The sequence below is a fragment of the Barbus barbus genome, assembly GCF_936440315.1.
Source record: "Barbus barbus genome assembly, chromosome: 4".
Classification (NCBI taxonomy): Eukaryota; Metazoa; Chordata; class Actinopteri; order Cypriniformes; family Cyprinidae; genus Barbus; species Barbus barbus.
Genome location: NC_136732.1, coordinates 35,831,501 through 35,846,236, shown reverse-complemented (window position 1 = coordinate 35,846,236; position 14,736 = coordinate 35,831,501). Strand labels below are relative to the sequence as shown.

Below are 14,736 nucleotides of genomic sequence, written 5' to 3'. Positions count from 1 at the left end.
TAACGCAGACTGGTACCAGGCGTTTTTAATCTGGAAGCTGATGCAAGAAGGTTTTACTGCATCAAAAAGAAAACGCACACACCCACTCACTCACACACACACACACACACACACACACACACCATTTTCCGCATGACTGGACAGTGTTACGCATATAGGGTATAAGGAAGAGGTGAGATGATGCAGAGGAGGGGGAAAACGTCGGGAAAACGCCATCTCTCCCTTCATTTATTGCATTTTATGACTTGTGCGAAAGAAACACTTCATCAAGAAATAAACAGGTGATAATGAGCTGTTTCATCAGGCTAAGAACAGCTGAAATATTGTGCTTTTTATAAAGTTGTTCTCTACAATTCAGCATTTTTCATCATTCCTTTTGTCATATACGTGTGCTGATATAAAATGTATTTAACAAAACATAAGCCTCATTCAATAGCTAAGTTTTGCTTTTCTGTAAAGCATGTTCACGTGTTTGCTGAAGACGTGAGCTCTCTTTAACAAAATTATTATTATTACTATTATAAGAGCGGAATAAAACAGCCTTTAGTTCGTAGTCTATACCATTTGTGAAATTGTTATTGAAGTGTGAGATGCTAACGGTTTTCAAAAACCTTTTGAAGTTTACGATATTATAAATTAGCTCCTTTTGACATTTACTTGTGCGCAGAGATTTGTGGTAGACTAATAATTTCTGAATTTGCTTTCAAATCATTTCTTTAGTCTATAGCTTCCACTATAGTTTCGTTGAAATAGTGTTAGTATCATTTGGGGTCAAAATCAAGAATCAAACTGAATTAATTAAACACGAATGAAATGAGTACTAATTTCTTTCTTGTTTTTTTCTTTCTTTTTTCTTTTTTTTCTGCGCGTTCAAATATCCACTCTAAATATAATTAGAGTGCAGGTTCCGAGTGTATGTTTTTGTAGCGTGTCAGTAACCATAGAATTAATTCGTGCTTAAATGTATAACAACCTTTAATACAGATTCGGTCGCAGTTGTTTACATAAATTTGCGCATGCCTCGTATTGTGTAGTTTTCTTATGTACGTGTTATTGAAAAAGCTAGTATTAATTCGAAGCTGTTTTATGTACGGTCTAAGGATTGTTGTTTTAACTTATTGTAAATACGTTTATAGTTTTTTTTTTCTTTTAAAAGGAATGTTTTATATGTTGTAAAAATAATTCATACTTGAATGAGCTGATACACGTAACCTTTTATTTTTCCTATTTTGTTTACATGTTCCATGCATATATGTCCAGAATCATGTCCGTTGTCCATTGTAAGTGATGTTTATTTCTGTATTTGCTCGTATCTTCATATGGCTTTGTTGGATTGGAGATTTGTTTTATGTTTTAGTGATTTGACTTAACAGAAATTGAGCACGGATATCTTCAAATGTCAATTTTACTCCTTATATCGTTAAAAACAACAGTTTCCCACTTTCTTTAACGCACGTCCATTCAAGAAGACACACACACGCACGCACGCACGCACGCACGCACACACACACACACACACACACACACACTTTTTGTGCTAGTTTCTAATATGCTTGTTTCATGGCTTCTGTACATTTATTTAAAGATTACATCACCAGACTTTAACCCGTAATGTAAGATCTAAATTGTTTTTGTACACGACTGTTCTGTCTCCTTTTGTGTTCTTGTTTTGTGTTGTTAATCTGTGCTATTGCACTGTTCATGCTGGACTCATTAAAAGTTTACACATAGACCACACACGTTTTGTCATTCCTATGGACAGAGCTAATATGCAGGTTGGTAAAAGATACCCAAATACAATATAATCTAAAATGTAATATTTTTTTTCTTCTAAAGGAGTGCACAGTCTGATGTATCAGTGCAACAGAAACTCTCTCGAAATCTAAACGTTCATCATGTAATTAAAATAAATATGCGTGGCTGTGCATGACGTGTATCTTTGTGTATGTGTTATAGATAGCCTACTAGCTCGACACACTGACATACTTTTTTGTCAAATTGAAGTCTTTGCTGCTTTTTATCATTACCATTGTTGTTGTTGTTGTTATTATTATTATAGCACTTGTCAACTCCTTACCTTATTTGGTGTGCTTGGCAAAAATTGCCCTTTATGTTTTTAATTGTAAACCAGCCCAAAGTTTATCTCATCCTTTTTGTGATGTAGCGAAGGGCATGCTGTAGTACTCCACTTTAATGTTTACTGAATTTTATAATGAGAGTCATATGTTGTAAATATGCTATCGTGCGCTCGAGCATTCATCTTGAATCGGAATGAAGAAACGTGCAGCTCATATGTGGAAAGAAGAATTACTCATCTTTGCTTTGGCTCTCTTCTTAACGTATTATTTGATTCCCCTATGATATTTGTGGTGTTATATATGGCTATACCGCATCCTCCAGATGCAAGTTGTGCATCCAAGAGTAAAGACGATGCATGATAAATTATGCAAACTAAAAGGGATAAGGCAGGTCTAAATGTTTCAGACTCTGAAGTTCTAGACACTTAATAATGTAAGACCAGAGGCCCACTGTTAGCAGAAAAAAATGTGTAGTGTCAAATGCGATGGCAAATATGTAGTTCAACAGGATTAAAAAATAGAATAAGACTACTAAAAATACAAGGATTTGGCTACAAATTTAGACGGCCAAAATCTTAACAATTATGAAATTGATGCAATTGCAAATTAGAAGAGGAAAGGAGACAGCTTAAAAAAGATCTGCATTCAACCGATTGTAACAATTAAATATTTTTGAAGACATTGCCAGTTGCTCTGGCTCACAGATGTGTGCACGAATTCAGCCTTCGTCACATATTAATTCAGCATAAGTCTGTCCTGGTGATTCTAGGGCTGAGAAGATATTCTGAGTCCTGCAACACCATTAACGCCCTTTATTTTGGTGTTTTGAAAGGAAACAAACTGCAGAAAGGATGTACGCTCGATGCTCGGAGGAAATGGGAAGTCGACTGTCATAAAAAAGAGAAAGAAATTCAATGTGGTGTGCCGCAATAAAATAATATGACTGTAATAAAACTTTATAGGGTATAAATTTCTGAAGGTTAAGAACTAAATGGCTGTAAAGCAAACACTAGGCGAGAAAAAAAATGGAAGAAATGTGAAAAACGTTTCAGGATTCTAATAACTGTAAGGCAAAATAATTTGCGTAAACACTGTGGCTCCGTTGGGGGAGCCGGTCTTTTTCTTCCCCTTTCTCGCATTTGTCGTTTATTGTGTACAGCGTTTGTTCTTTAGCCGTCCAGATTCCTTACAGCGTAGGGGGTCGAGATGGGTGAGATCTGGACTTCCACATGAGAGCCCTGAGTCCAATTCAATCGACGCCCACCCTTTGTTCCATTTCCGAACGCACTACGGCCCTTATAGCGGGCCATAAACAGCCACAAAAAGGATTTTTGGCGAGACGTCTGGGATGACCAACGTTAATTTGTTTACAACCTTTGGGACCGGGCTCGACTTCGCCATTTTGTGGGTACACATCCGATTGCGTATTGGTGATGCAAAGGCCGTTTGATAAAGAGAAATATTTCATTCTCTCAAAAACAAAACCATACATTACATTAAATCTCGCCAGCTATAATTTTCCCTAAAATGTAGCCCGAAGTATGTTCATTATAGTTTATTGTTTTAGTTTAACATTCAGTTTATTAAATCTGCTTAATTGTATATGAATAGCAAAAATTTGTTAAGAATTATGTTTATGTCGTGGTGTGTGGTTTGGTGGTAATGTAATATAACCTATTATCAATTATGTGAATAATAATGTCAAAACTATTTCGAATAAATAATAATCTAAATATTTTTCTTTGTTTCAAAAAATTAATCTCTATAATTGAACTCTGTGGTCAGAAGCTTAAAGACTATCAAAAGTAAAGGCAACATGATAATGGTGATGATGATTACTAATAGCAATTGAGTGATGCTGGTGATACAATAGCACACGAGAACATGAAAAAGAAGTAAGTATTTATGCATGGAAATGCTATTTCGTGGACTGCATATTTTTTTTTCTAACAGTGTGGAAGTAATTATAATACGAGGCTGCTAGCATCAGTGCATTATTATTAGCCTGTTGTTGTTGTTGTTAGTAGTAGCCTAGTACCAGCAGCTGCAGGTTTGGTGATGGTACTATTAATAGCAGTAATAGTAGTAGTTGTGCATTAAAATAAAAAGAGTGTAACCCAAATAAAAATTACATAACACGGACGGAATTCTGTTGAGCCTTAGTCTAAATTTTAAGCTTAGAGTTAAAATAGCCTATAATAAAATACTAGTAAGACAGAAGTAAAACTTTCTTCCATTGTTTTTTATTTTTATTTTTAAGGTTTAACATTAGTGTTAGGGTTCCAACCCTATATAAATTACTTTTCTAGATATGATGAAAACACAAAAGACTAGATCCTACAAGGGTCGGTTTTAAATGGATTTCTTGTTATAGAGAATGAAAATAAGTACTTAACATCATTGAATTTGCACTTACTGAGCTGTTAATTCGCTCATTCTGTTTTTATGTCCATTGTTTATAGAACCATTAGCTTTTGAACTTCCGTCTCATTACAGCTGCATTTGCTCATGGAGTAACACACTATTGCCGCTTGATGGCAATGTTGTTCCATCAAAAAGTGACTGGCTGGCCACCCTGCACCCCCAAACCGGAAACACTGGGGCCAAATATTTGCAGACATGTGCGGTATTACACTTGACTAAAGTAAGGTTCACACAATTTCCCTCTGTTACAGCGGATCTTTCGAAAGAGAAGAAGAACTTTAACTTCAGAGGATTCTTCAATTTAAGTGATAAAGATCCTGAGAAACATAGTAGACCCTTTTTACATTTTTTTTTCGCTCTAATAAATCTTTAAATGTTAGGATACAAAAATTTAGAATATCATAATCAATAAATACATGTTTGATGCTAATTCAGTTTTAACATTTAACCTTAATAAAATCGATTATTAAAAGTTTTCAGCTAGGTTTATTAGAAACTATTAGAGCATATTTAAAAGAAATTGAATCGGTGTACTTTATTATCTGCTCCATCTTATATGAGACCCACACATTTTGAGATGTGATGATTCAGTGATTGTTTTAAATGGTAATAGGACGATTATATGATTAAGTAGCATACGATATAAAGTTACCAAACAAAACTTGGGTTAGCAAATGTTTTATTGACAGCAAAAAACACACACATCACTTGCAGTGAATCTAGAAATTGTGCACAAAAAAGAAACACACAAACAAACAAAAACATGTAATATGACACCATTCATTTCATTATTAGATTCACTATATACCGACATATTTTATAAATGGAAAATTACAGAAAATATTTACAATAGAATGCCTATCATGCTTATGCATTATATTTTTACTTTTACATCAGAATTGAGCATGCGAAATTCTAGGTTTGACTAAAGCCGAATAATAAGCTTTACTGGTCAAACGGAGAGATTCACGCTTGGTGAACTCCTTGTCCTTGTTAAGAGATAAACGTTTAAGTGTGGAACAAGATGTGTGTGACTATACGCTTAAGACTAACTCGTAATGCAGAAACATTAACATTGAACATAACTCACGTGTTGAAATGTAAATATTCCGTATGACTATTCATATAGCTAGTCAACATAAAGTTTCAAAAGGATTTGTCACATTGAGGTGATGATTTTGGGAGAGACACAGCAGTAATTTATTACAGACGCAAATGAAGCTGTAAAATGATTTGTATTCAGTGTATGCTTACAAATGACAAATACAAATTTTGGTTGTTACACATAACAAATGACAATTTTGAACATATGAAAAGTTATTCTATAGGCTAATTATTTTCTAATTAGAATTCAATATTTTTCTCCCAAATCAAAACGAAACCAGAAACATCTTTAAACGGCTACAAGCGCGTAAAATATATTGTTTGTTTACTCATTCATTTTAATTAATTTATTTACCGATTTTTGCTTTTTTACCAATAGAAAATTCCATGCACGGTACTTTTCATTCGTCGGATTTTCTAGGTAATGTTAATCAGATTTACTCATACTAAACACAATGGCAGACTGTATGGAAAACGAAAATGACAATTAAAGGACTTACTATTTCTGCATGGATAAAATCCGGAGTGAAGCATTTACAGCACAGGAACCTCATAAAAACCTAACAGCTTTTTGATGCTCTACGTCAACAACAAACTGTAGAGGCGTTTATTGCATTTTATAGTTTGTTAAACCATTTACAACCACATTTGCCATTTCACCTGATGTGCAGGTCTATTACAACATCCTCATATCTCTGTAAATATATTTATATAAATGCAATTATCAGAATATTAAATATGACCACCTCGCTTATTTTCGATGCGCGCGCCTCGGTCGCTGCAGAGGATGATTTTGTAAGTTTAAGCGTTCATATAAGGTTTGTAGGATTTATTTAAACTAATGCCAATTAAATCGTGCACCTTTTAGACCCTGACATTTAAAAAAAGGAGACTCGACCTCGTTAGAGATTTGGAAATTAACGGCTAAATATACATCACTTTAGGTTGTCTGTGATGAACATACAAAAAAATCAATCTTTCAAACGGGTTTGGAGGGGAGACGTTGAGTGGGGGGAGGGACAGAGGCTATGCATTTGATCTGATGCAAAGCGGCAGATTTCTCATTAACTTACCCGCTTGAACATATTAATGTGCATATTCTCCCCTCCTCTCTCTCTCCCTTGGCCCCCCTTCCCTCTCCTGCTCCCTCGCGCTCTCTCCCTCTCAGCTCTCTCTCCCTCGCTTTCTCTTTTTCTCTCTTTTTCATTCTCTCACTCCCTTCATGTCAGAATCGCGCAGAGCGGTGTCCGTGTAGGGATGCGAGAAGCCAATGGAACGAGGATCCAATAGAAGGTGCAAATGATCGTGAGAACACACAGCAAAATATGAAACTTCTCATTTGCAGCCGAGTAAATCATAGAAAAACTGGTTGGGAACTGGCACCCTTCACCGGAATTGTGATGCTGGAACTCTACAGTGGGAACATGCCTTTGGAAGCTTTAGCTAAGTTGTTTTAACAAAGGTATACAAACGCAAACCGTTCAGTTTTTGGAAATCAAGGCTTGGCTGCTGCATTGTTTGTTACCTCAGTAACTGTGAAACTGACAACTCTCTGAAGCTACTGCGCTGATATAAAGACATTCAAACGCAAACTCTTGAACAAAATCAGCACCAACAACAACATCGAAAGATGAGCTCATATTTCGTCAACTCTCTCTTCACTAAATACAAAAGTGGAGACACTTTGCGGCCAAACTATTACGAGTGCGGATTTGCTCAGGACCTAGGGACGAGACCCACCGTCGTGTACGGTCCAGGCACCGGGGCCACTTTCCAGCATGCCCCTCAGATTCAGGAGTTTTATCACCACGGCGCATCCACGCTCTCTGCAGCTCCTTACCAGCAGAGTCCCTGCGCAGTAACTTGTCACGGCGAGCCGGGTAACTTCTACGGTTATGATGCTCTCCAGAGGCAAACGCTTTTCAGTGCTCAAGACGCAGACTTGGTTCAGTATAGCGACTGCAAGCTCGCTACGGGGGGCATCGGCGACGAGACGGACAACACAGAGCAGAGTCCGTCGCCCACACAGCTGTTCCCGTGGATGCGACCTCAAGGTGAGCCTCAGTAGACAGAAAAGCCGGCCAACTCGCGTTGTGTGTGTTCGTGGAAGTGACATAAACCTGGGTTAGCCACACGAAAATAATCTCAGTGCAATTTAGGTTTAGAATTGCATTTCCTGTGTGCACGAGAGGAGGGGGGACAATAGCCGTTTTTTTATTGTTTTATGGTGTTCAAAACTTGTGAATCACTTTACAGTTTAATGACCCTGCCATAGAAAGACAGGAGGGTGGGAGAGTGGAAGAAGAGGGCGAGAGAAAAGCCCCGTCTCTTGCTGTTCCCATGTGTGAGACTTTGCCTCACAGCTGATCTCTCACTTCTCACCCAGGTCAGAGTTTTACTGCAGCCTTTAATGACTTACAGTGAGACCTGAGTTTATTTCACCACACAGTGGTCGTTTCACAATGATTATGTCATTTATGGCTGTGCCTAATCCTTTGAACATGTGAAATAGTATAGACTGCTTTTTGACGACGCTACTGCGGGGTTAGTGTTGCTCATTACCGTGTATTAGTGTTGTGGTAGGCCTACTTATATTTGTAATGGTGGAGCTTTTACATTAATTACTGTGTTAGGCTGTGGGGAGTCTCCATGGTACACTAAAGGCCTTCCCACGCGTGGAAGTTGTCTTTGTGGAATGTTGGTTTAAGAATACGTTCGAACTTGATTGTAAAATTCGATTTGGCGCGTATTGTAAGCTCTGTCTAACATCTGTAAACTTCTTTATTGCCAGTAGCTGCCGGACGGAGGCGAGGCCGCCAGACCTACAGCCGCTATCAGACGCTGGAACTCGAGAAAGAGTTTCTCTTCAATCCCTACCTAACACGCAAGCGACGTATTGAGGTATCACACGCTTTGGGACTGACAGAACGACAAGTCAAAATCTGGTTTCAGAACCGTCGCATGAAGTGGAAAAAAGAAAACAACAAGGACAAGTTTCCAAGCAGCAAGTCTGAACAAGAGCAGATCGAACAAGAGAAACGGGAGAAAGAACAGGCACCCGGGACACAGCCAGCCGACGAAGACTGCGACAAGGCAAAACAAATATAAAGCGGATGCGAGTGTGTGTGTGTGTGTGAGAGAGAGTGTGTGTTTGTGTGTGTACGTGTGTCAGTCAATCAAAACGGCGAAGAATAAATAAGAAAAATAAAACAGGACAATGAGGAAGAGAATAACGGTGTTTGCATGGGAGGTTTGTCTCACAGAGACATTTTAATCAAGTCGAGTGGTTACATCTTTCACTCGAGGAAGAAACAGAAAAAAATGACTGGGACTAGACGAATGACTAAATGTGGTGACCACAGAACTTCAGGAAGACGAAGGACAAGAGGCATTTCTACTTTTTAACTGTTGTTCAGAGAGTAAGATAGTGTTAAAGCTAGTCTCCTTTCTTTGTGAAATAATTATTGTGAAACTTAAGTTTCTATTGTTAGGATATTGTCATTAACAATTACCTTGGCAGCTGTATAGTTTTTAAGTTAAATGGTGCACTTTTAACTGTTCTCACTTATATGTTATGATGATGAAGTAGAAATTAATGACTTCCAACAACATGAAACTGCCTATTTATGCCGTAGAATCTCTTTTTACACGTATTTGGTTCTTCTTAAATCGATGGTATTTTTGTTGTCTTCCTTTAATGGGGTAAGCATGCGCACAGTGGATTATAAAAATGAATAAGCATAATAAAAAAGAATTTGGAAAATCATGTCATGTGACCCATGTTTACTATGAATCCTGTTGTTGTCATTCACCTTTACTGAAGTAGATGACTATATGTTTTGTTGTCATTCTTGACTGTATTCTAGTGTCTAAAACTGGAGGAATCCGGCAGAAAGAGGACACAATAAAGTTTACAAGCGACAATCCCTGGCACCATGTATCCTCGACATCATTTCTCGTTTATGTGCGCTTCAAATCCAAAACTTTTCGGTTACCAGACAATATGTTGTTTATGTTAAAAAATAGGCCTTAATTTCAAAGAATCCAGATAAGCGCAAACATAAAATTAATGTTTACAAATTTATAAATCTCACAGAAAAGTCATGTAGTGTGGTCTGATGTTTGATTTATAGTTAGATACATGAAGAGGCGGCATGTGAAACCACAACTGAAAACCCTCATAACTACTTTGTCAGACCAACTCTGTAACACAACACGATACTAAACCCACTAAACAGAAACAGTCTATGTATTATCGTGATTCTACATCAAAAATCTCTTAAAACGAAATTTCATCTTGCTGGTGTTTGTTAAATGTGGGTATTTGAGTTATGGGAACACATCATGTCAGGTGAATTACTGTCGAAAGCGTATGCGGGCTTCTCAAACATCCAGAGAGCGTAAGATCCACGACAAGATTCAGAGCTCTCGCGTGAATATGTTTGCTATGTACAGGGACACTGTTTGGGGTGCACTGAGCCAATCCGTCACCATGGAAATGGCTAGTTGGCGGTGACTGTTCGAGTTGTAGGGGTGCTTTGAAGCAGAAACTAGTAAGGGCCCGAGTCATCATGCACGGCGTGCACACTGTACAGACATTGCAAAAATGCAGTGATGAGATTGGGGTATGCGCAGGAGCGGTGACAAGAAGAACTAGTGTTGAAAATTAATACAGAAATAAATAGGTTTCTTGTTATTTGTATGGTGGCCTCCCAAACCTGAAGCACGTTCCTTAATCTGGACAACCTGAACTAATTTATTAGTTTGTACAACCCACAATTATTTAATGCTTGGCACGGATTTAGGTGATTAGAGAAACCTTCTCAATAGCCTATCGATTTGTGTGTTCTCCTGTACGTTTGTGTTGACTGTAGGTACCGTTGGCTGTAAGTGAATAATTTAACACATTTATGTGGAGGGTCAGCTGCGAAGCCCTTCTCCACATTAGACTGGGCTCTGGGAAGACGCACAGCCATTGGAGGATATTTCATCACGTGCTGCCCATCACGTGGCCCCAGAGGAAAAAGGGGTGATTTTTGGTGTAAATCTAGACTGTAATTCTGTAATATATCATTGGACCTCGTAAAACCAACACTAAAACTTCTTGGCATATAAATCACTTCTCAAATTATGAGTTCATTGTATTATGCGAACGCGTTGTTTTACAAATACCAAGTGGCGAGTTCAGCCTTTTCTACAGGCGTGTTTCCCGAGCAAACTTCTTGCGCCTTTTCTTGCAGCTCGGCCGGCGGCTACGGCTCGGCTTCCACCGGTGCACCGGCCTCCTCTACATCTTCTGTCTCTCTGTCGAGCATGTACACTAACGGTACTAGCCTTTCCAGCCAGACTCAAGGCATGTACCCCACTGCGTATGAGCTGGAAGCTGTTTCATTGAACATGCACAGCTCTCTGTTTGACCATCCGAGTCTACCCATGGTGAGCGCTGGCGATCTCTGTAAAGCGCAAAGCAGTGGTAAAGAGGAGCAGAGGGGCTACCATCAAAACAACGAAAACAACCTCCGAATCTATCCGTGGATGAGGCGCACAGGTCTGTGAAAACTGGATGTTTATTAAGGACAGGGGTGTGCGTCTGTATGTCTGAGGGGGAGGGAGGTAGGTTAAGGGGAGCGACCGAATCATTTCAAAAAGTGTTCTTTTCCTCAGATCTTTATTATGACTAATTAGTCGCCATAATTCAAGACACCCTATAGTACGTAGTAGTTCGTGTTTGTGGAAAAGGGAGGGGACGGATTATGAGAGCTTTGGATGAATTATGTAGCTTTAGCAAATATTCAAGTTTCTGCTGAGATTGTGTGACGTGATTGCATATCGCTGCGTGTACTCATGAATCCATCTTTAATTTAGGATGTTAGCAATCACTGGTGTTAAAAATTCTCATGTTTTCGATATAGAGGGCGGGGCCTTGTATTCTTAGGGTATTTTACAGCTGCATGGACCTTTGTTTTAAATTACTGTCAGAAATTTAACAGTGTCTGTGCGTGGACGTGTGTTTGTGTTTTATGTATGTGCTGTACATTTATGTGTCTGCTCGCACGTGTTGGAAATCTCACAAAACATAAGACTCAAGACATACAAGCCAGTTCCGCGAATAATTATTCTCTCAACAGTGGTTTTTAACAAATCGTCAACTTTTCGTTTAGGAATAGCACTTTTCTCACATAGCCACCACACGTCCCGGCTGACGTATTTGAAAAGGAGGTCGACAAGCTCTCTTTTAATGATTTTCTGCGGCCTCTCAAGACACTCCCCACGAGCTCCGACGTTCCTATCAGTCAACTGTCAACCTGGGGCGCTTCTTCTCTTGTTAGCTCCCAGTGTAAAAATACTACAACATAAATAGTTTTGAAACAGATACCTCATTAGCAAAGTTGTTGGCATTTACTGGCAGCTAGTGCCAATGTCATTTAAAAATAATGCATGGGTCATAGTTAGCCTATCAACATCCGCAATATCCGCAATCAATTGACCGAATTTCATTTGCAAACACGATTAAGCTTCTTTCAAATAGGGGAACTGTATTTTAAGCATTTTATTATTTACTTTAATGTTTTAAAAAACGGCTTATGATACGCCAAAACTGGTGTAGACAGATGCATAGAAGGAAGTCGGGCCTTTCAACAAACATTCGCATGTAGGCTAAACGCATATTACTAATCCTTTTGCTCCTATACATTTTCACATATCAGACACTTATGCTGGGCCTTGTACCACTGGGTTTTGTGTCTTTATGACTATAGGTCCAGCTGCCTTTTCAGTTGATTTCGTGCTTTGATATTTCACATAGATGGTCTCTGTCCCTCGCTTTATTTCTCTTTCACTATTCACAGACAGACATTCACACACTGACCAGATGAAATTCTATTTCCATGTCTATCATTCAGGAGCCTGTGTACGTCAGAGACCCTGCACAGTGACCGAGTACAATGCTCTTCATTGTTTTAACTCGTGTAAAAGCATTCGTTCTGCGAGGACACATAATTTATGCACTTAATTTATACCTCTTAAAGAACGAAACAGCTGTATCATTTTTTGTTGTTGTGGATTTCAGTACTAAACTTGTATTTCTTTCTCTCGATTCCTCTCATCGCTTTTGACTTTCTCTCAAATTCGTTATGCATTTGCACAGTTTGTGCTAGACTAGTATCAACAAGAAGTGACACGGTGTTGCCGACAAGACGGAAGTAAGATACAAACAACTGAAGAGTGCAATAAAAAAGTTCAAAAAGCACACGGACTCAAAGCAGTCCCCATTTGTCCACAGTCTGCTGGAAACGGAAACGCAGGGACAGCAGAAAGTCACTGACCGTGCATGGGCAAGGTTGTGAAAGTCTAGATAGATTTCTTCTCTTTAAACGTGCATCTAAACGACGGATTCTTTACGTAGATGGCTTCTTTATCCAGATGGATAGACGAACACTTCAGCGCTTATGTGTAAGGGAACTAGATCGTGTTGTTGACTTTGGTCATGTTTAGAAGGAAGTCTGAACGCCAGGGCTCTATTAGAGTCACAGGAGTGTGCAAACCAGTGAATTGTCTTTCCGAAGGGGTATTTGTGTACTTTCATTTTGCTTTTGAATTACAGTCCACTTTTATATTTAAGATACATTTTACCTTTGATTAGCTGTGTGTCTTAACCTTAATATAGAGTTAAAACAATGCTTTAAATAGTGGTCAAACGCATGCTTAATTTATATAAGTGTGTGTTTCGTTTTGCTTTATTTTTACTATAGTTTTTGACCTAAATGTGAGCAATAAAAATACAAAATAATATTTAGACGTATTTAAAACGTTGGCCGCTTTTTTGAAGTTTCAGGACTTAATAACTGCTTGTCATTTGATGGTTTTTCGCATAGGCACTCTGCAAACAGCTAAAAAGTCGCTTTTAAGTATATAGTCACAAATCTCAATTTGTGAAAATGTGTTTGTATAATCACTGGCCGCTTTGTTTATGGTACGACAATAACACACCTAAGCAGCAGCATGAGTTTTGATGACTCTTTTCCCCCAGTGTACAATATTGCTGAAAATACTAAAATAAATCGAATCATTCACTCATTGAAGTGTAAAGTATATATCATATTTTAATGATTTTGAATTGAATTATAAGTTTTTCGTTTTCATTCACACGAGCTGAACTGAACTTTTTTTTTTTTTTTTTTTTAACTACCGATAAAGATTTGAACACTTCATATTATTCTTTGCTAATGTTGCTGGTATACATATATTCATATTTGTTGCTTTCTGATCCTCCTTTTGCATTTCCACAGGTGCGGACCGGAAAAGAGGCCGTCAGACATATTCCCGATTTCAAACATTAGAGTTGGAGAAAGAGTTTCACTTCAACCGGTACCTTTCTCGACGGCGGCGTATTGAGATTGCGCACTCCCTGTGCTTGACCGAACGCCAGATAAAAATCTGGTTTCAAAATAGAAGGATGAAATGGAAGAAAGAGAACAAATCAATGGGCCACTGCTCTCCTGCTGCTGACCAAACTGGGGGTGAAGAGGAAGATGATGAGTTGCCAGGCTAGTGGAACATATAAAAATAGAATATATTATCGATTCAGCCTGCTTTATTTCGGGATACACTGAGTTGGAAAAAAAGACATGCTACTTACAATATTGTAGGTAAAATGTCACTGTTGTCTACCTATATAACTTGTGTTAGAGGTGTTAATGTGTTAGTAAATATAGTAATACAAGTAATGTTAAAACGCATTTTAATATAGTTGCACACGTTTAATACTCCTACTGTATATGTAGCCTAAATTATACATATATGATTAATATTAATGTCAATAATATTGGATCATATATTTGTGACTCACATATTTGTGATCTGTTACGTTCGGCCTAGTGGGCTCAAACACAGAAGGGAGCAAGCTATTTTAAATGATTTCATATTTTGATATGTCCATATTCTGTATGTGTAAATTTCTGTCTGCTTAAGCATTTTTCCCTGTTATATTTTGCGCAAGTGTTAAAATAAACGAACTGTACAGCTGAATTTGTGCTTCTCGGGGAATTTTCTTTTCTGTGTTCTTTGATTGCTTTTCGTTTCCTTTCGATAAAAATCACAATAATGTTGAGAAAAGACCCCTGGATGTGAT

General features: G+C 38.1%; 2 protein-coding genes across 2 annotated transcripts; both read left to right on the top strand.

The window, feature by feature from the left end:
• Nucleotides 1-7,236: 7,236 nt before the first annotated feature.
• LOC306861764 (homeobox protein Hox-B8a-like) lies at nucleotides 7,237-8,714 on the top strand (the record flags this gene model as incomplete). Its single annotated transcript, XM_079404229.1, has 2 exons — nucleotides 7,237-7,660; nucleotides 8,398-8,714. 2 exons carry the CDS (start codon nucleotides 7,237-7,239, stop codon nucleotides 8,712-8,714), a joined length of 741 nt encoding a protein of 246 aa, XP_079260355.1.
• A 1,941-nt stretch (nucleotides 8,715-10,655) lies between these two features.
• On the top strand, nucleotides 10,656-14,630 carry LOC306868947 (homeobox protein Hox-B7a-like). Its single transcript, XM_079415429.1, has 2 exons — nucleotides 10,656-11,154; nucleotides 13,895-14,630. Exons 1-2 carry the CDS (start codon nucleotides 10,737-10,739, stop codon nucleotides 14,155-14,157), a joined length of 681 nt encoding a protein of 226 aa, XP_079271555.1. The 5' UTR covers nucleotides 10,656-10,736; the 3' UTR covers nucleotides 14,158-14,630.
• Nucleotides 14,631-14,736: the final 106 nt, after the last annotated feature.